General features: G+C 50.1%; 2 protein-coding genes across 2 annotated transcripts; both read left to right on the top strand.

Annotated features, from left to right (window-relative positions):
* Nucleotides 1-246: 246 nt before the first annotated feature.
* On the top strand, nt 247-2,796 carry CH63R_06944 (uncharacterized protein; the record flags this gene model as incomplete). The annotated part of the gene is made up of 3 exons (XM_018301919.1): nt 247-800; nt 865-1,522; nt 1,615-2,796. 3 exons carry the CDS (start codon nt 247-249, stop codon nt 2,794-2,796), a joined length of 2,394 nt encoding a protein of 797 aa, XP_018156697.1.
* Nucleotides 2,797-3,616: 820 nt separating this feature from the next.
* CH63R_06943 (Lignostilbene dioxygenase family protein) lies at nt 3,617-4,850 on the top strand (the record flags this gene model as incomplete). The annotated part of the gene is made up of 2 exons (XM_018301918.1): nt 3,617-4,780; nt 4,830-4,850. The coding sequence occupies 2 exons, from the start codon at nt 3,617-3,619 to the stop codon at nt 4,848-4,850; spliced, it is 1,185 nt and encodes a 394-aa protein (XP_018156696.1).
* Nucleotides 4,851-19,628: the final 14,778 nt, after the last annotated feature.

Genomic DNA, 19,628 nt, shown 5'->3' with positions numbered 1-19,628 from the left:
CCTCCAAACGCCACCACAATGCCCTAGATTCCAAGACAGAAGAGACACGCGTGGAGCTTCCATCCCTTCATTCCCTAAAGGGGCTAACCCATCTTGATCTACATTCCTACTAGCTTCCCTTGCAACGAAAATGCGAATGAGGGTATTTAGGAGTCCCCAAGGTTCCTGCCTCAATTTCTACGCTCACATCGTTTTTCTGCATGTCATACCTACTTTTGGACCATGAAGACAAACCAAGGCCGTACAATGACGTCTATCGTCTTCCGGAGTCTCTCCAGGATGAGTCGGCAGCATATTTTCATAATCCTGTTGTTTCTATTTTGCTGGTTCGGGCCTTTTTCCTCGATTTTTAACAACAGCTACAATGACGATGATACGTTCGACACTTCTGACCTCAGACCACCGCAAGATCCATACTATTCGCAACCGGACGCCTCGCGAAAGATCCCTCAGGGCAGTGGCAAGAAAAATAAGGGACTGCATGGTTCCAGCCCTTCCGTCAAGGACCTACTGGGATATTATATGCCTGGAAAGTCGCAGACAAATCACCACGAAATCTTGTCCGCAAAGCGAGCAGACTACTCCATCAAGCCGATTGTCTACGTCTTCCCACAGTTCCATCCAATTCCAGAGAACGACAAGTTCTGGGGAGCCAACTTCACAGAATGGACTAATCTCTTGAAACTCACTGTCTCCAAAGAGGGAATCGAAACCCAACGCCCAGCGAAAGAAGTTGGGTTCTATAATCTCTTGGACCTTTCCACACGGAAGCGATGGACGGAAACGATGAAGAAGAGCCGGTGCGGAACCGCTGACCCCCTAACACTACTGCATTAACTGTGCCATTGACTGACCTTTGTCCAGTATCCATGGGATAGTCTATCATCACTACTGGTTCGGGTATCCCGTAATGGATGGTGTTTTTAAGGCTATACTCAAGGATGGCCACCCCGACATACCGTTCATGCTTAGCTGGGCCAACCAACCCTGGACCGTCCGATGGGACGGTGTGGACATACCGAGCGGCGACGGTGTTATCCTGGCGCAAACCTACGGCAATCTCGAAGAATGGAGGAAACACTTTGACTGGATGGTGCCATTGTTCAAACACCCCAACTACATCAGGGTAAACGGCAAGGTACAGATGATGATCTACGATCCTGCACACATGGGAGACACGGGAAAGCGAATGTTCGAGGCCTGGCGCATCTGGGCATCGGAGGATCCCGCCATCGGCGGCATGGACGTGATCGAGACCAAGATCGAAAGCGACAACCCGGACAGTCGCGGGCCGACCGACGCGATCAACGAGTTCGGGTTCCGGAGCGGCGGCGGTAAGGATTACTCTCAGTGGCCCAATAACCCCCGCGCGCATAGAATCTATCATCGTGGCGCCATGGTGTCGTGGGATAACACGCCACGCCACGCGACAGACGGCGGAGGCGATGTGGTGGCGTTTGCGCATCCTCGGCTTTGGAAAGGCAAGATGACCCATCCACCCCCGACCCTTTCTCCTAAGAGAGTGAGAGGGAGAAGACTTTTAGTCTTTCGAGTCACAAGGTCCTAACGCAAATACATTCAGGCCACATGATTGAATTGCTTCGTCGGATCAAGTCGGACCCGAACCCGCTGGGGGAGGAGAATTTCTTCTTCATCAATGCGTTTAACGAATGGGGCGAAGGCAACACGCTTGAGGCCTCGGTGCGGTGGGGGGACGGCTTCATGAGGGCCCTCGACGAGGCCATGGAATACGCTGACAAGGAGATCCCATGGCGGCCGGATCTGCTCGAGCAGAACGCTGGGCTCATCAAGGAGGTCGCCAACAACATGAGCCAGGTCGATGTCTGTGTCATCATTCGCGACTTCCACCCGACCTATCCCTGGGGTGAGGCATGGACGTTGTCGCAGACCCTCGAGTCCCTGCGGAACATGCAGAACAAGCGGTGGCGCGGTGTAGTGGCGAATGTGCTGCCGGCGGGCAATACGCGGTTCGTCGATGTGACGCTCCTCGACGCACAGGACGCGCGGGTCGTCAGCGCCGCCGTCCCGGAAGATGTCCTGAAGAAGTCCGGGGAGGCGCCAAACGCCGCCGAAGTGACGGACTGGGTGATCAAGAACATCGACACCATTAGCCCATCGTGCGGCAGGGCCAAGTACATGCTCATCACAAATGCTACCAACAGGTACGAGCCCGACACCTTTGACGCCGCCGAGAAATCGGAAAGTGACATTATCGGCCTTAACTTTGAGTCACGCGAGTCGATGGACTTCGCCAATGCAGCATTCGCCGAGAACTACACCTGGGACCAGCGCTGCGAGCGCTTCAAGGACGGCACAATACAGAATCGCCGGGCGGCGACCGCTGACGCCGAGCTGCTCGACCTCGGCGCCGTCCTCATCAATATGAAGCGGTGGCGGGACGAGAGCGTCAACCTAGCCCAAAATGGGAATGCCCACGGGGAAGCCAGCGTCCTACGCGAGCTGCATAAGAGCACCGGGTCGCCGTGGAAGTGGGCATCGCCTGCCGTTGATCCGTCTGTTTCTTGCCACCTGTTACACGCGGACTCTATGACGAACTGCCTCAGGACCGGCCGCCTGTGGGCTGACCTGCCCAAGGTCGAGCCCTTCCAGTCCGGATGCTATAGCGGTACCCAACTGCAATATGCGTATGGAGGGCGGAAGGTCACTGAACAGTTTGACTACAGTAGATTTGACAAAGATCCCTATTGCGTACGCCTGTCGCAGGATGTGTATGAGGGCCTCACGAGTGGGAAGATTGATCCTAAAGGTTCATAAGAACTTTAGTGTATTATCAGCTAGAAAATGAAATGTTCTTAGTAAACTTGATGAACAATGCTCCCTACACTAGAGATACATCTACACCCTCAACAGAAGCCAAACATCCATCTGGTTGTTGTCAGCCGAAATGAGCCCGATTACCCCAAGTCCATCTTCTCAACCTCTGACAGGATAACTATACTTGTACCATAGCTCATCCGATTTTCTCTGAACCGTGCGCACTACTCTACGAAACTGGGTACTCGGGCAAGTAGATTGGAATTCCTTACACAGTAACAAAGAAAGCCGGATGGACTCCTATAAATAGAATGTAGTAGAAAATAACTTTGTTAAGTGCAGATAGTTGGAGAGGGTAAAGTACTGCTTGTTATTAGCAACCCCAAGACACCTGACTTAATTTTAATTTTTTTTCAAAGGGTCCGGCTTTTGTTGTCACCCGCCTAGCCGTGTGTCGGGGTGTAAATTGACCCGTCTGCCTTGCCGCAACCTCGGGAAGCTTCAGAATAGCGGATCACAATCGTTTACCGTTGTGAACGCGTTCCATTTATATTGGACGTTGGACTCGTAGGATCCGCACCAGGAACAAAATTCGGGACCGAACCTGAGTAACTCGGTACCGATGAGCGAGTAAGGACCCGAGGACATGCCTCTACTGGTGAATAGTGATATCTAACTTAAAACGGTTCGTTGTAGTTGAGTTATATAAACTTAGAAGACAGCACGAATATAGCAGCCTTTTTCGGAGCTTGCAACTTCCTTAATTGCTGCAACCCTTACAATATATACTCTTTGCTCTACTCTATCATTTTCGGTCACGATGGCAGCTCAACCAGCACCTCTCAAGGGAGCCGAGAACCTTCAATCTCGATGGCACTGGTCAGAAGATCTTGGTGGCTTCGACATGCCAATCCGCCTGGAAGGGGAGATTGGGGACGTCATGGTCCGAGGCACCATACCAGATAATATCGACGGAACTTTCTACCGAGTCGCCGGAGATCATTTTACGCCCACACCTGAGGGTCACAGTCCACTTGAAGGTCATGGCGCTGTCAGCGCTTTTCGCATCCACAAAGGCCAGGTGGACTTCAAAATCAGATACGTTCAGAACGACCGTTACAAAGTCGAGCGAAACCGCAAGAAAAGCTTCTTCGTCGACATCGTGGGCCATCCCATGCTGGACCATCCATGTGTTCGTGCTGTCACGAGTCAGGCTTCCAACATCAATGTTATTCATTGGGCTGGCAAGCTGCACGCTCTAAGCGAAGGCGGACAAGCGTGGACCATGGATCCCGACACATTGAAGACCACGGGCACCAATCCTTACGGCAGCCAAGTATCTGGCTCGGCAACTTTTACGGGTCATCCCAAGATCGACCAGGGTGTTGACGAACTCATTACCTGGGGATTTAGCTCCGACTTCAGAGAACTCATTTCCTATTCGATTACTCGACAGGGCGAAGTCAAGAATCTTCATCGGATTTTACCCAAGGCCGTTGGTCCAATTCACGACGTCGCTATAACGAGCAACTGGCTGGTTTTCTGCCAGTGGCCTGTTAGTCCGTCAGACCCGAAGAAGGATGTGGGGAAAACCAGACTTTCCTGGGACACTGAGCGGCCCACATCCTTCATTGTTACACCTCGCCGCCCAGATCAACCTTTGGCCGGGTCAGGATGGAAACCATATGAATTTCGGACATACACTCATCAGTCCAACTCGGAAATCGTTCATACTGGTGGCGCTTGGGAAGATAACGGCAAGGTTATCTTCGAAGGTACTTGGCCAAACAACCCTCTGTTTCCATTTTGGAGCACCCAACAAAAAGAAACAATCCCGGTCCCCACGGTTGTTGACTTTGTCCGGTTCGAGATCGACGTTACTCAACCGGACCAGGCGGTACTTGCGGATCCAACCGTTCTAGTCGACATTCCAAACGAATTTCCTCGAATCGACGAACGCTACTACTGCAAGCCGCATGATCATGTATTCATGAATGTATTCCACTCGAGCTCGAAGGAACCTTTCAGCGCAGCACACGTTTTCCAAGGCCTGAACGCCACAGCCATGCTGAACAAACGCACGAATGAGTTGAAGATCTACTCGCCAGGCACGCACTGTCGATGCCAAGAGCCTGTGTTTATTCCACGATCAGACGACTCCCTAGAAGGCGATGGGTACATTATATTCGCCGTTGACCGCCTTGATGTTAACCTTACGAATCTTGTCATTTTGGATACGAAACGTTTTGAGGAACCCCTTGCTGTTATAGAGCTTCCTCTCCGCATGCGTGCCCAAGTTCATGGCAATTGGGTTGATAGAAGAGAGTTGAGTGGGCAACCTCTAGTACCTGACCCTCTCCTGAACAATAAAGCTTAGTAGTAAGATAATAGCATCTATATATATCTTTAAATAATATATTGCTTCTAACTTATTACTGCAATAGATTTATTAGTACTAGTTTAAGAGAGAATATTCCTTTATTCTAGGTTAAATTATAAAAAGTCTAATAAGTTAAATTAAAGTGTACTTAAATAGAGATATATTACTATAAAAAGACTCTCTAGCTAGTATCAGCCTTATTTTAGACTTACTATATCCCTTAATATAGAAAATACTATATTTAGGTGTAAAGATTTATTCTATTCTATAGAATATATTAGCTTATAGTAAAAGCTATTTTAAATAACTATAGAATAAAAGTAGAGAAGTTAAAAAGTATTTAGTAAAAGATATTATTCTCTAGTAAAGAAAAAGCTATTTATTATAGTTAGTATTTTATAATAATATTTAATAGAATATAGGAATATAATTTATTATTAAATGCTTTTAAGAATAGAAATAGAGAAATATTAGAATAGAGTAGTATAGCTTATAAGGGCTATAAGGAGGAAAGAATTATAGGATCCACTTAGCTTTTAGATTTTGAAATCTAATTATATATAATAGGTAGAATTAGCCTAACTAGACAGTAGGACTTATTATTATTATTAGGAGTATAGGACTTAATTTTTATACTTTACTTATATTCTTAAGTAGACTTTACTTAATTAATTGTAATTTATTTTACTTACTTAAAGTAAAATAAATTTAAGAATTAAAGCCTCTATTTATTAATATACAACTTTTAATAATTTAAGTATATAGGAGTAGAGCTTACTTTTACTTCTAGTTCTACTAATAGTTTAATAGTATTATATATTAACGTACACGCATAGCGAGTCGGCCAACATAGCGAGCCGGCCACTCCTTATCGCTAGAAAAAGCCCCTTTTCTAACTATTTATTAAAAAGTAGATTCTTAACTAATAAAGACCTAGTTTTTAGCATTAGATAACGATAAGAGTTAGATTTTAAGAAATAATAGTATTAAAATTATTATCTCTTTCTAGCCTATATTACTAAGCTTACCTCTTATCTAGGCCTCTAGATAAGAGGATTACTAAGAACCTAGGGTTAGGAAGAGACAATAATTTCTACAATATTATTTCTTAAAATCTAACTCTTATCGTTATCTAATACTAAAAACTAGGTCTTTATTAGTTAAGAATCTACTTTTTAATAAATAGTTAGAAAAGGGGCTTTTTCTAGCGATAAGGAGTGGCCGGCTCGCTATGTTGGCCGACTCGCTATGCGTGTACGTTACTAGACTATTTTAATAGAGTAGGTTATTTTAGTAAGTACTACTTCTATATATATAATTTATTCTAATAGTACTTAGAGGCAAATTAGTTTCTCTAAAGCTAATTTATTTACTATAGAGAAGGAATACTTTTATACTATTTAAATAAATACTAATAATTAGTAAAAGAAATAATGTACTTATAACGTGGCTGATAAGCGAGTCGATCAGACAAGCGAGTCGATCACCCAACCACGACTACATTACAAACCCAAGAAGACATCAATATCAACACCACTAGATCAATTAACGCTACTAAGAATTCTCTTCCTCAGTCGTTTCTACATCAAACTGACACGTTCGCGCATTGTGTCCTGTGTTTCCGCGCACGCCACACCGTCGTTGACCCGATTCAGTCCTTGGCTTACGACCACTCCTCCGACGCGTTTCCTCATAAACCTGTGCTGTTGCGTCCCTCTGCGACTGTATATCCTCTGCATCAGCTACAGTAAGACTTCCTCCTTGCTGGAGACGCGTTTTCTTAGCTCTCCGACGTCGGCTTAGTGTGCTGTTTTCCTCTCGAAGAGTTTTGTTCTCCGCCCTCAGGAATGCATTCTCATGCATTATTCCTAGTGTTCCTTTAAGAATATAGTCAACGTCGTTATTGATAGGTGTTGGGGAGCTATTTTGATGACGGGCAATTCGATCCTTGATCAGTGTTGACTGAGAAGTTGCTTCTGTTGGGTTGTTTGGTGTCCTGGAAACCCAAGGGAGCGGTGTTGTTGGAAGTGATCCTGGAGGCGTTGGAGTGCGTAACTTGACGTCCAGCTTTGATAATACACTTTCTGCACTCAGAGGGACAAGCCCGGAGCCTCTGAAACCTCCCTGGATATTCTTTCCCGTAAGTGCTTGTGTAAAGGCCTCACGAAACGCTGGAAAGAAGTCTTCCTTCGTAATATGGGTTACACCTCGCCGCATCTTATCCTCAATTTGTCGACCGTACGCCGTTTTGAGAGGCCCAAAGCATCCTACATCTAAGGGCTGAAGTAGATGAGATGAATGAGCCGGCATACAGAGTGTGACGATGTTACTCTCCTGACAATATAGCTCAAAACCTGCGGAGTAGTGGCTTTCATGCCCATCGACAATAAGGAGGCAATAAGGACCTCTTGCACGTAGCTTTGAATGACAATCGAAGTGTTTGACCCAATTTAGGCCTATCTCGTTTGTTGTCCATCCGTTTTCAGATGTTGCAATAACCCAGTCGTGTGGGAGATCTATTTCAGTGTACCAGGTTGAGAGGTGATAATGGCCTGCAACGATGATGTATGGCGGGACGCTGTAGCCTGACGAACTTATGGCTTGGATAACTGTAACCCATTCCCGATTACCAGGCTGCACCATTTTCGTGTTTGATCGCCTTTCAGCACTCGTTACAACCATGCCAGCTGCGATCTGGCCCATCATGAAACCAGTCTCATCAAAGTTGTAGATATCAGACTCTTGGATACCGTACTTTACGATTGTGTTCTTCACAAGGGCAAACCAGCTGCAAATAGCCTGTGGATCTTCGCATTGGGCTCTCTTGTAGTCATACTTGCGAAAAAAACGCGTCCGAAGCTGTGGTTGTCGTTTGATGAAGTTCGACGCCCAGCGCTTCCCAACCGGTCGCGCGCCACGGTCGGCAAGCAGGTGATTGGCCATTTCTTCAACACCACTGATCCGGGGAGGAAACGATCGGGCATCTAGGTCAAGAATGTACTTAACTAGCTTCTCTTCTTCAAGCAGCGTCAAATTCCGTAATTTCGGCATGATGTCGCGTCGCGAAGGTTTTCCATTAAGTCGGTCGCGTAATGTTGTGAAGGGTACTGAATAGATCCGTGCTGCAGCTCGAATACTAAGATTTGGAGTGTTTTTAATCGCTTGAACCGCTAGGATCAATTGCGCTTCTTTGTTTGATGACGACATTCTTTATGGTCGATGGACGTGTGTTGAAAGCGGGAAGATGGTATGATCGCGGTTGGGTGATCGACTCGCTTGTCTGATCGACTCGCTTATCAGCCACGTTATAGTAAGTAGGCTAATATAGTAGCCCCTCTAAATAGCCCTAAGCCTATTAGGTTAGGGCTATAGGGATATAGAGCTAGAATAGATAAATTAGCTATAATAGGGCGACAGCTAGTAGGGAAGGGGAGCCTAGTGTAAGGCTAGTGTAGGGAGGACTAGGGGGGGTATTAGTCTATTGTATATAGTATACTATACTATGTAAATAAATAACGAATAGGAAAAGCCCTATAGAGCTTTCTTACCCCCTCCTAGTATAGTATAGTAGTAGTAATTATAGTAGTTATTAGAATAATATAATTATATAACGTACGTGCATAGTGAGCTGCGCATCATAGTGAGCTGCGCACGTCTACTGCCTTTCTACCTCTTATATAAGTTAATTCAACTACAACGTACGAAATCAATTAAAACTACTTATCACCCTCTTCTTCATCACTATCCCAAACTACTTCACAGGTTCGTGCGTTATGTCCAGACTTTCCGCAATTGCCACATCGTCGCGCGCGTGGTTCAGCACCTTCCGTACGACCCTCCTTCTGAGGGTTATTCTCTCCTCCAGCATCAACACCACCCTTTTCTACTTGTAGTGCCTCTGCTTCAGCAGTATTAAGTGACCCTCCAAGACGTAGTCGTGTTTTTTTTGCCCTCCGGCGCTTACTTAGTACCTCTATCCCCGTACGAAGCTTACGGTTCTCAGCCTCAACAATAGCAAGCCTATGGGCTAACTTGCTAATACCTCTGGCCTGGAAGTCAATTACTTCGTACATTGGTGTTGGTGAGCTACCTTGATGTGCTTGGATCTTCTTTTTAAGAGAGGAAGCACTTCGTACGCCCTCTAGTGCTGTGGTTGGTGTCTTTGCGTCCCAGGAGCCTCGGCTGCTTGGCCGTGAGTTTGATGGTGTTGGCGTCTTTGGCTTGAAATCCAAGCGAGAAAGAACCACTTCAGGGTTAAAAGGTACAAGGCCTGCCTGTCTAAAACCAGCTCGTACGTTGTTTTCGCCCATTGAGGCAAAGAATGCTGCTTTAAAGGCAGGAAAGAAGTCATCCTTAGTAATATGCGAAATCTGCATCCGCATCATCTTCTCGATTTCCTTGCTGTACGAGTGCTTTAACGGGCTAAAGCACCCAACATCAAGAGGCTGGAGCTCGTGCGATGAATGGGGAGGCATGCAGAGAGCAATAATGCTTTGTTCCTTGCAGTATTCGTCAAAGTCGGTCGATTTATGGCTGTTGTGACCATCAAGGATCAAGAGGCGATAAGAGCCCTTCGTACGAGTCCTTGTGCACTAATTAAAGTGCTGTAGCCAATCTAGGCCAATATCATTTGTCGTCCATCCATTTTCGCTTGGATGGATGCGCCATGTGGCTGGGAATTGGCCGTTGGTGTACCAGGAGAGGAGGTGATATTTGCCCTTCACGATAACGTACGGAGGCATCGCCCAGCCATCTGCACACACACCCTGAATGACAGAAACCCATTCCCAATTGCCAGGCTGCTTCGTACGAGGCCTTCCCTTACAGTCAGACGTTGTAACAACCTTTGCATGCAACAGCATTCCCATCAGGAACCCAGTCTCATCAAAATTGTAGATATCGTCATCAAGTATTCCGTACTTTGCAATTGTATTTCGCACGAGTGCAAACCAGCCTTGTATAATTGTAGGATCCTCAGCTAAGGCCCTCTGATAGTCGATTCGACGTCGAAATCGCATTTTCAATTGGGGGACGCGTCGTACGAAGTTCTCTGCCCATCGGGGTCCCGTACGCGTCCCGTCGCGCGCGTTTAGGAGTTAGTCGGCCATTTCTCGTACGTCTTCTTGTCGCAGAGGGAACCCTCGATCGATTAGGTCAATAACTCGTTCAAGAATCACCTCCTCTTCAGTTATAGTCATCTTCATTGATTTCGGTCGCGTCTCGGCTCGTGGGAGTACACCAGCGCGTCGCGTGCGAAGGGTTGATTCAGGAACCTCAAAGGTGGAGGCAGCTCTTCGTACAGACATTTTTGGGTCTTTTTGGATAGCTTGGAGGGCAAGGATAATACGGCTTTCTTTAGAAGAAGAAGTCATGTTCGTACGTGGAGGAAAGTAGGTGTAAAGGTTTAAGAGGTAGAAAGGCAGTGGACGTGCGCAGCTCACTATGATGCGCAGCTCACTATGCACGTACGTTAACTATATAATACTTATAAATTTAGAGTAGAGTATATAGACTGGATTGTACAGTACTCACTTAGATATAGGGGAATTATTACTTAGTTTAGCTTAAATAACTTAAGGCTAAATAAGATAGTATATTTATTTTATATAACTCTAATTTTGTAGTTAGGAAGAATAATTATAGATATTATTCTTTAGTTTACTCTATATTTAAGTACTTACGTGTACATATAAAGCCTATTTAATACTAATTAGTAATTACTTAGTAATTGTATAAATTTACTATTAGAATAATATAATTATATAACTATATAATACTTATAGCTTAGAGGAAGAGTATACAAATTGAATAGTGCAGTATTTACTTATGCGCAAGGGAATTACCTCTTAGCTCAGCCTAAATAACTTAAGCCTAAATAAGATAATATATTTATCTTATATAATACTAATTTTGTAGTTAGAAAGAATAATTATAAATATTATTCTTTAATTTACCCTATATTTTAAGTACTTATATATATATATAAAGCCTATTTAATACTAATTAGTAATTACTTAGTAACGTACACGCATAGCGAGTCGGCCAACATAGCGAGCCGGCCACTCCTTATCGCTAGAAAAAGCCCCTTTTCTAACTATTTATTAAAAAGTAGATTCTTAACTAATAAAGACCTAGTTTTTAGTATTAGATAACGATAAGAGTTAGATTTTAAGAAATAATATTGTAGAAATTATTGTCTCTTCCTAACCCTAGGTTCTTAGTAATCCTCTTATCTAGAGGCCTAGATAAGAGGTAAGCTTAGTAATATAGGCTAGAAAGAGATAATAATTTTAATACTATTATTTCTTAAAATCTAACTCTTATCGTTATCTAATGCTAAAAACTAGGTCTTTATTAGTTAAGAATCTACTTTTTAATAAATAGTTAGAAAAGGGGCTTTTTCTAGCGATAAGGAGTGGCCGGCTCGCTATGTTGGCCTAGCCGTCATTGCGGGCGGCGTTCTGGCAGAATACCAGGGTTAGGGTCGAGGGTTGCGGGCAAAAACGGGAGGGCATGGTCCGTGCATTGTCGCAGGCTGATTCTCGCAGATTACGGCGTGAAAAAACAAAGGATAAATAAAGATAACGCGCCCCACATGCACGGCAACCCTGGGGTTGGCGCATTTACCCCACGCCAAAACTGCCAAAATAGTAACCCTATGCCAATTGGAGGATGGAGCGTAAGCCAGGAGCGAGCGCTGCCAACCGCACCCAGCAGGGCGGTAAGGTGCACCGCATACTGCAGCAAAACAGAGGTTCTTGCCTGGAGATAGAGAGAGAGATGCACACCTCCACGTATGCAGCCTGTCTAGAGAAGGCGCAGCGTAAGCAAGCCAGTAGGGAAGGGAATTCGCAACATAGGGAGGTAGGTTAGGGGGCTGGAGGTAAGTAGATGTGTACCAGTTAGGGTTACAGCAGGTGTAGTAAGCAGATGCGCAGATAAGTATACTAAAGAAGAAGATAGAGAGGCAAGAGGAGGAGGAGGAAAAGGAGAAGGAGGAGGATAGGGTTAGGGTTACTAGCAAAAGGGCTAGGGTTCAGCCTAATCTATTCCTAGTAGTCGTAGTAGTAGCTAAAGAAGTAGTAGTCTCTATTATACTCTACAACTAGATAATTTATAGTACTATAGAAGGAAGTAATCATAGAGAAATAGTAGTACAATATTTTATTTTAATAATTTACGTTTTACTATAGAGTCCTCTTTAGTCTTTAATTATTCTAAAAGGTTAGACTAATAGGAGCCTCATATGGACCTGTCTAATAAAAGATTAATTATCTATTCTATATGTTTTGTAGTAAAGCACTCTACTATAATGAAGAGCATAGGTAACCTATAACTTATTGCTACTCTATGTAGCTATTTCTATACTCTAATTAAGAAGATTATTTTATTTATTACTAGGAAAGAATGTAAAGGTAAATTCCTTACGATAGTAATCACTAACGTCCATGCAGCAAAAGGGACAAGATGTAAGTTACTGTGATAGTTCAGGTGGAGGTAGGTTAGGCATTTACTATAACACCCTAGAAATAGGCAGCTCTCTATTTAGTATTACAGTACGAATTAGGGCTACCTCAGGATATATTATTCTTTTAACTTCAAGAAACTATAGTATATGAAAGCAATAAAGTTCATCCCCCTTTCTCTTTTTAGTACCTTACTAATTTCTGTCTGTATTAAATATATAGTTTAATTTATATATTGAATTAAGTACTAAAGTAGTACGTAGTATAGCTTTAAGTATGAAATAGTAATAGCATTAAATAGTAATATAAAAGTAAAATAAATAAGATACTACTCTATATTACTATACTAGGATATAGCTTAATAGTTGAATATTGTTTAGTTAGTTTAAAACTTCTTAAGCTTTATCTTATCCAATTTAAAGTCTAGTTTATTGTACTAAGTATATATATAGCTTAAATACATTACACTTCAGGTATAAACTACTTTACCAGCTAGGAGTAAACCCTAAAGGTAGTCCGTATAGATACTACGTGCTTATAGGTCCTTGTTGTTCTATATTAGTCAAGTTCTACTGGAGTATAGGAGTAGCAATTGATTTTGCCATGCGTACTAGGGTCTATGTATCGATAGCCAGCCGTCTCCTTAGCAACATCAGACCCACCCAATTTAACACAGAGAACCTAGACACCGAACGTCTAAACCAACAACGTTGCTGTAGGCATGCTATTCAAAGCACCGACAAGAATACCAGGATATACTCTATGTCTAGCTCCTAAGCACTACCAAGGCGCATACAGTCCCTACAGTGCTATATAGAGCAGCAACAGGTAATAGGTCACAGGCAGCAGCTTGCAGCTCTTTCCCTAGTGTGACTAGCATCCCCGAGCGCCATCTCATCATGGTTAGGCGTAGCAGCAGCAGCAGCAGCAGCAGCAGCAGGAGCCAGGGCCTGGTAGGCAAGATCGACCCGAGCGCGTATCTTGTGTTTGTTGAGCGACCCCGTGTTGCGGTATGTACGCACTGCAAGCAAGCACTCCGACCGGACGGCGCCATCGAGGCCCATTTCCGCCGGGCCCACCGGCTGAAGGGCGAATTGCTCCAGGGCGTCCTCGACAAGGCCTGGGTAACGGCCGCCGACGGCGCGCTCGAAGACCCGCACACCTGCGAGCTGCCGCCGGACGGCACGCCGCCTATTCAGCAGGTGCCTTTGTTGGACGGGTACGGATGCACGCGGTGCCCATTCCGAACGAGCAGCCGGAAGCTAGCCAAATTGCATGCGCAGCGGGACGTACACGAAGCCGGCTTGCCTGCCGTTACCCCAACCGCGGCTCATGCTGACAGTCCAGGGTGGGGGGCGGTCCAGGTGCAGTCGCTGTGCCGAGGGCGGTATACGCGGTACTGGATTGTCCAGGCCCGTGGCGTTGGGGGGCTGTCTGCCTGGCAGGATAGTGACGACGTATTCGCAGAGCGCCTATCGAGGCAGGAGAGTCTCATGGCGGCCGAGGATGAGGAATGGGGGCGGACCATCGTTGCCAGCCTAGACATAAACCAACAGTCAAGCTGGGTCAGGGAGATGGGATGGGCTGTGCACCTTGCCGGCCTCGACCTGATCGACCTATACGCCGCTGGGCAGGCGCCCGTGTCCGAGGCCGTCCGCAGGGCAGCCTGGGACGAGGGCTTCAAGGAGGAGCAGCGCCGATTCGCCCTCTTATCGGAGAGCTTCCGCCGGGAGGTGGCGAGATGCTCCCTCCGGCTGGGCAAGGTGCCCTTGGAGACGAAGCGGTGGCTGAAGAGCATCGACCCGTCGAAGCCTCACGGACGGCCGTTCGAGCTCGGCCAAGAAGCCGACACAGTCCGGAAGTACCAGGGTATCTGGGAGCGGTACCTGTGCTACTGCATCCGGGCGCACCGGCTAGGACGAACCGAAGCACGGCGCCAGCGCGGCGTCCGCTTCACCGACGAGCAGTGGACTGCCCTCGATGCACTGGCGGAGTCGCTCGACGCAGCAGGCGACGCCACGAGGGAAGAGGACAGGCGGCTTGGCCGAGGCGGCCGCGGCAGCAGCAGAAGCAGCCACCCGCAAGGGGGGGGGAGGGCCCCAGCAGCCAGAGGCCTAGGAGACTGGCATGAAAGCGAGAGTGCGTATGAGGCAAGCAGCGACGGTAGCGATTCCGACATAGAGGGGGCCGGATACCAACGACACCGATCTCCCGGCCAGAGCGGCGGCAGACCAGGCGAGACAGACTCCTCTACCGGGTTCCAAAACACGATTGGCGACAGGCTGGAGTACAGCGAGGCCCTCGACCTTCGGGTCTACAGGTTCTGCGTCGTGTCCCTGAAGCAGAAGGTAGCAGTTGACATATTCGCCAACCCGCTGCTCCACTTCACCGCCATACTGGGCATCCTGGACCCCAAGAGGAGGGGTGTACCAGACGACACCGCCGGCAGAGGCAGCAGCGGCGGTGGCAGCAGCAGTGGCAACAGCACCGGGCCAGAACCAGGAAAGGCCGTTGCCAGGGGCGTCAGCGGCCTCGGTTGGTGCCCGGCATCCAAGTTCACGCAACGGCTTGCCGGCATCATGTGGGGCGGCCGGATCCTGATGCTCGAACACTTCTTCGAGGCGGAGCCAATCGACGGCGACCCGAACGAGATCAGCGTCGCGGTGATCGAGGACTTCGTGGAGCAGTTCAGGTACTGGCTCGCCGACGGATCGCACACGCCCTTCAGCGCCATCATCCGCATGATGGCGTACGGCAAGGACCACCGGCGCAGGGAGGGCGGAAGGCCGCGGGTGATGTGGGAAGCCAGCGGCAGGGCGCTGCGGTACCTAGGGCAGCGGGTAATGATCGAGGCGTTCCAGAAAGCGGCGCGGACGACCCTGACGACGGCGGAGGCAACAATGGAGGAGCTGATGCGGGGCGGCTGGGCCGAGGCGCGCGAGGCGCTGACGCTCGACCGGGTTGTCGACACGGCGCTCTTCGAGGGCGCCGGGCAGTCGTTTGCCACGAACGAGGCGAACAGCTGGCTGCGGCCGGGGCCCCAGAGGCTGGCCGAGCTTTGCCGGGGCTCTCTCTGGGACGCGAGACTGGAGAAGTGGCGGCAGGACGGCGTGCTCGGGTGGCTGGCGAAGGCGGAGTCCTTCAAGCGGTCGCTGCTCGCCAGCATGCACGTCTGGGGGGGGCAGCCCGGGCGCGGACCCGAGATGACGACGGCGCGTTACTGCGATACGCAGGATATGGCGCGGAACGTTTTCGTCTTTGACGGGCAGGTGATGATCGTCACGGACCGGGACAAGAACCAGGCAATACGAGGCCTCAGTCGCAAGGTGGCCCGGTTCCTTCCTGACCAACTCGGCAAGATGATGGTGGCGTACATTGCGTGGGTGTTGCCCTTTGAGAGGCTCCTTTATGCCGAGGCCGGCATCCACGGGCCGTCCCGGTCGCTGCACCCGTGGCTGTGGAAGGACGCGCGGCGGGGTGTCTGGGGCACGGCTGAGCTGAGCAAGGAGCTAGACGCCGTCACGAGAGGGACGATAGGGGTGTCGCTGACAGTGTCAAGCTACCGTCACGTGGCGATTGAGCTCGGCAGGAAGATCCGCGGCCTTGTGGTGCGGCAGGTCGAGGTCGAGATGGCGGAGGAGGACGACGGGGCCGGGCCCGGGGCGGGGGCCCACCGAGGCGCACTAGAGACGGACCCGCTCACGGGCGAGGCGCGGAGGAAGCCCCGGATGGAGTTTATATGGGACCTGCAGGCAACGCACGGCGGCGTTACGGCAAGGCGGCACTACGCCATGAATATCGAGTTCCCCAACCAGCTGCAGCCGGAGATGGTAGCCAACTTCCGGGAGATCAGCCGGCTGTGGCACGCCTTCCTCGAGTCGACGTCGTCCGTGTCGATGCCGGCAGGGGAAACAACAGCCGAGGGCCAGCAGGGGCCAGCAGCAGAGGCAGAGGGGCAGCGGCAGCAGCAGCAGCAGCAGCAGCAACAGCAACATCGGCGCCAGCAGCCCACCCCCACAACCGCGCCGGGTACGCCCGCCCCTAAACGCAGGGCTACAGGGCTGGCAGAGACGAGCGAAACGCCCGGCAGCCGGGGTGCCGAGTCGGGGCATAAGAGGAGGGCCGCCAACGACGCCATACTGGAGTGGAGAAGGGTCCCGGACGAGGACGAGCTCGAGCGGCGGCTCGAGATCGGCCTCCATGGGCTCTTTGGCGAGGGCGCGCGTTGGAAGACGGCAGAGCAGCACGAGAGCGCCCGGCAGGTGATGTCGCTACGGGGAGGCAAGGTCCTGATGGTCGTGCTCCCGACCGGGGCGGGCAAGAGCGCGTTGTTCATGCTGCCGGCCGTGCCCGGGGTCCACGGCGGGGTCAGCATCGTAGTCGTACCGTTCGTCGCACTCCTCAGCAGCCTCACGCGCAGCGCACGCAGGGCCGGGCTCGACTTCCTGTTGTGGCAGCCAGCCTCAGTGACGGGGCGCGTGGAGCGGGTCCGGGTGGCGCCGCTGGTGTTCGTGGGTGCCGAGTACGCCAACTGCGCCGAGTTCGCGTCGTACGCCGAGGGCCTGCGGGCGCGGGGCCTGCTGAAGCGGATCTTTGTCGACGAGTGTCACACCGTGCTCACGGACGCGGCGTACCGGCCCCAGCTGCTTGGGCTGCGCGGCCTGCACCGGTACGACCAGCCGGTGATCCTGTTGACGGCGACGCTGCCGGTCCGGATGGAGGGATGGTTCCGGCGGCTCATGGTGGCGGACGAGGCGAGCATCGTGCGGGCCAGCACGGCAAGGCCGAACATCCGGTACCGGGTGACGTGCTGCAGCGGGCAGGGGCCAGGGCCGGGGGGGTTCTCCTCCATAGAGGCCGCCGTGCTCAGCAAGGTCAGGCAGACAGAGAGAGTGATGGGGCAGGGGCAGAAGGGTGTGGTGTACTGCCGGTCGAAACAAAAGTGCGAGCGTCTCGCGGCGGAAATCGGGTGCTCCTTTTACCACGGGTCGGTCAGCGCAGACGGGCGGGAGGAGGCACTCGAGGCATGGTCGAGCGGACGGTCCCCGAGCCGGTGGATGGCAGCAACGACGGGGCTCGGTTCCGGGGTCGACATCCAGAGCATCGTGGCCGTTCTCCACGCGGAGGCGCCGTACGGGCTCGTGGACTTCGTGCAGCAGACGGGGCGGGGAGGTCGGGCCGAGGGGGAAACAGTCGACTCGGTGGTCTTCCTGGACGGAGAGGGCGGGACGCCGTATGACCGGCAGGCAAGCGACGTAAGGCAGCTGGACAGGCAGGGGATGGAGAGTTTCCTGCAGACGGAGGGGTGCCGGCGGGTAGCGCTCGGGGTGTTCATGGACGGGTACGGGCAGGACTGCACGGGGTTGGGGGGGGAGATGTGCGACCGATGCGAGGAGCAGGGCTATGGCGAGTTGGCAGGAGGGTGGGAGGAGGAGGTGGGGGTGGGGGAGGATGAAGGAGGAGACGTCAGGAGGGAGGTGAACCGGCTGGCTCGGGAGGAGATGGCGACGCAGAAGCTGTCAGGCGCACTACAGGGCTGGCTTAACGAGGTAGAAGGCAAGTGTGCAGTCTGCTACATGCACTGGTGTAACAGGGGCAGGCCGGCCAGCAAGGCCGAGGTGTTCAGGCACCGGGGAGTGGAGTGTGGGCGGCTGGACCGGGAGAGATTCCGGAGGTGGCGGGCTAAGATCCAGTTCGAGCCGTACGCATGCTGCTGGCGGTGCGGTCTCGGGCAGACGTTGTGCCCGGGGGGACAGGGGGACGGGGCGGCGGGGGGGTCGGACGGGTGCCGGTGGGCGGACGCGGTGCTGCCGGTGATCCAGTGGACGACGCAGTTCAGCGTGGGGCGTCGGTGGATGCAGGAAGAGTTCGAGGTCGACGCGTCGGACGAGGCGGGCTTCACCAGCTGGCTGGGACGATCGCGGCAGGTAGGGGGGTTGGACATGGCAACGAACGCGCTAGCGGCATGGGCAGTGTTAGTACGGCGTGTGTGTAGAGTAGAGAGCGAGGATGTATAAGGGTTACTGTAATAAAGGTATAGGGATGGGATAGTTTGGCATAGAGAGAGGTGCTATTATATAGTGTTTTTTAGTTAGAGTTATGATTTGTTTCTAGGGTTGGAATAAAAGTAACAAAAAGACATTTATAATGTAGGGCTTTGTTTGCGTTTCTATGTAAATGTAAACAATATAGGGAAGTATTAACCTAAGTTTGCAATCCTACTTAACTACGAGTGAGTATGTAAATTAAAACTAATATACTTTAGCTTTAGAGTAGTACTTAAAATCATTAACCCTTTTAGGTCCCTAGTTAAGATAGTTAAGCTTCTAGTAGTAAGTATACTGAATAGAGGCCTAGGCAGTAGAGAAGGTACACCCTTTATTTACTAGGCAGGTATATTATTAGATTTAAAAAAAAGAGTGTAGAGGCTAGGTAGCTACTAGCTTAACTAAAAGGTTAACCCTACAGGTAAGCTAGCGGCTAATAAGGTAAAGGCAGGCCTTAAAACCCTTTAGGGCCTAAGACTGAAAGAATCCTGCAACCTTAATGTATTCAGGTTTTTAGTCGTATATCTAATACTAGCTATTAATTGCAGAACTTGAAAGTCGGGGCCTGTTATTCGATAAAGGTAGAGGCCTGCACTAGTATTAACAAGGCTGCCGGAGCCGGTCTGGGATCGGACGGCAGAGGCCTCAGGACCAAGGGATCAGCCCAAGAACAGGACCGCAGGGCCGGCCGGCCACGGATCGGACCAAAGGAGGGATCGCCCAAGGCAGGCCAGCAGGCGGCAAGGCCGCCCTTGCTTCCGTGCCCGGCTCGGTCGCAGGTCCAGACCTCCGGATCCGATCAGAGTTGAACGCGAAGCGTCTGCAGCAGGGCCACAAAGACGTTTCGTACCATCTGAAGAATCCAGCAAAAGAGGACAGGCAGGGTTATTATAGGTATTAATATATTGCCGACTAAGGCGGGCCCGAAGGCAGCCGTTA

This window comes from Colletotrichum higginsianum, chromosome 5, assembly GCF_001672515.1.
Source record: "Colletotrichum higginsianum IMI 349063 chromosome 5, whole genome shotgun sequence".
Classification (NCBI taxonomy): Eukaryota; Fungi; Ascomycota; class Sordariomycetes; order Glomerellales; family Glomerellaceae; genus Colletotrichum; species Colletotrichum higginsianum.
Note: the sequence above shows the minus strand (reverse complement) of the source record. Positions and strands in the feature narration are given on the sequence as shown.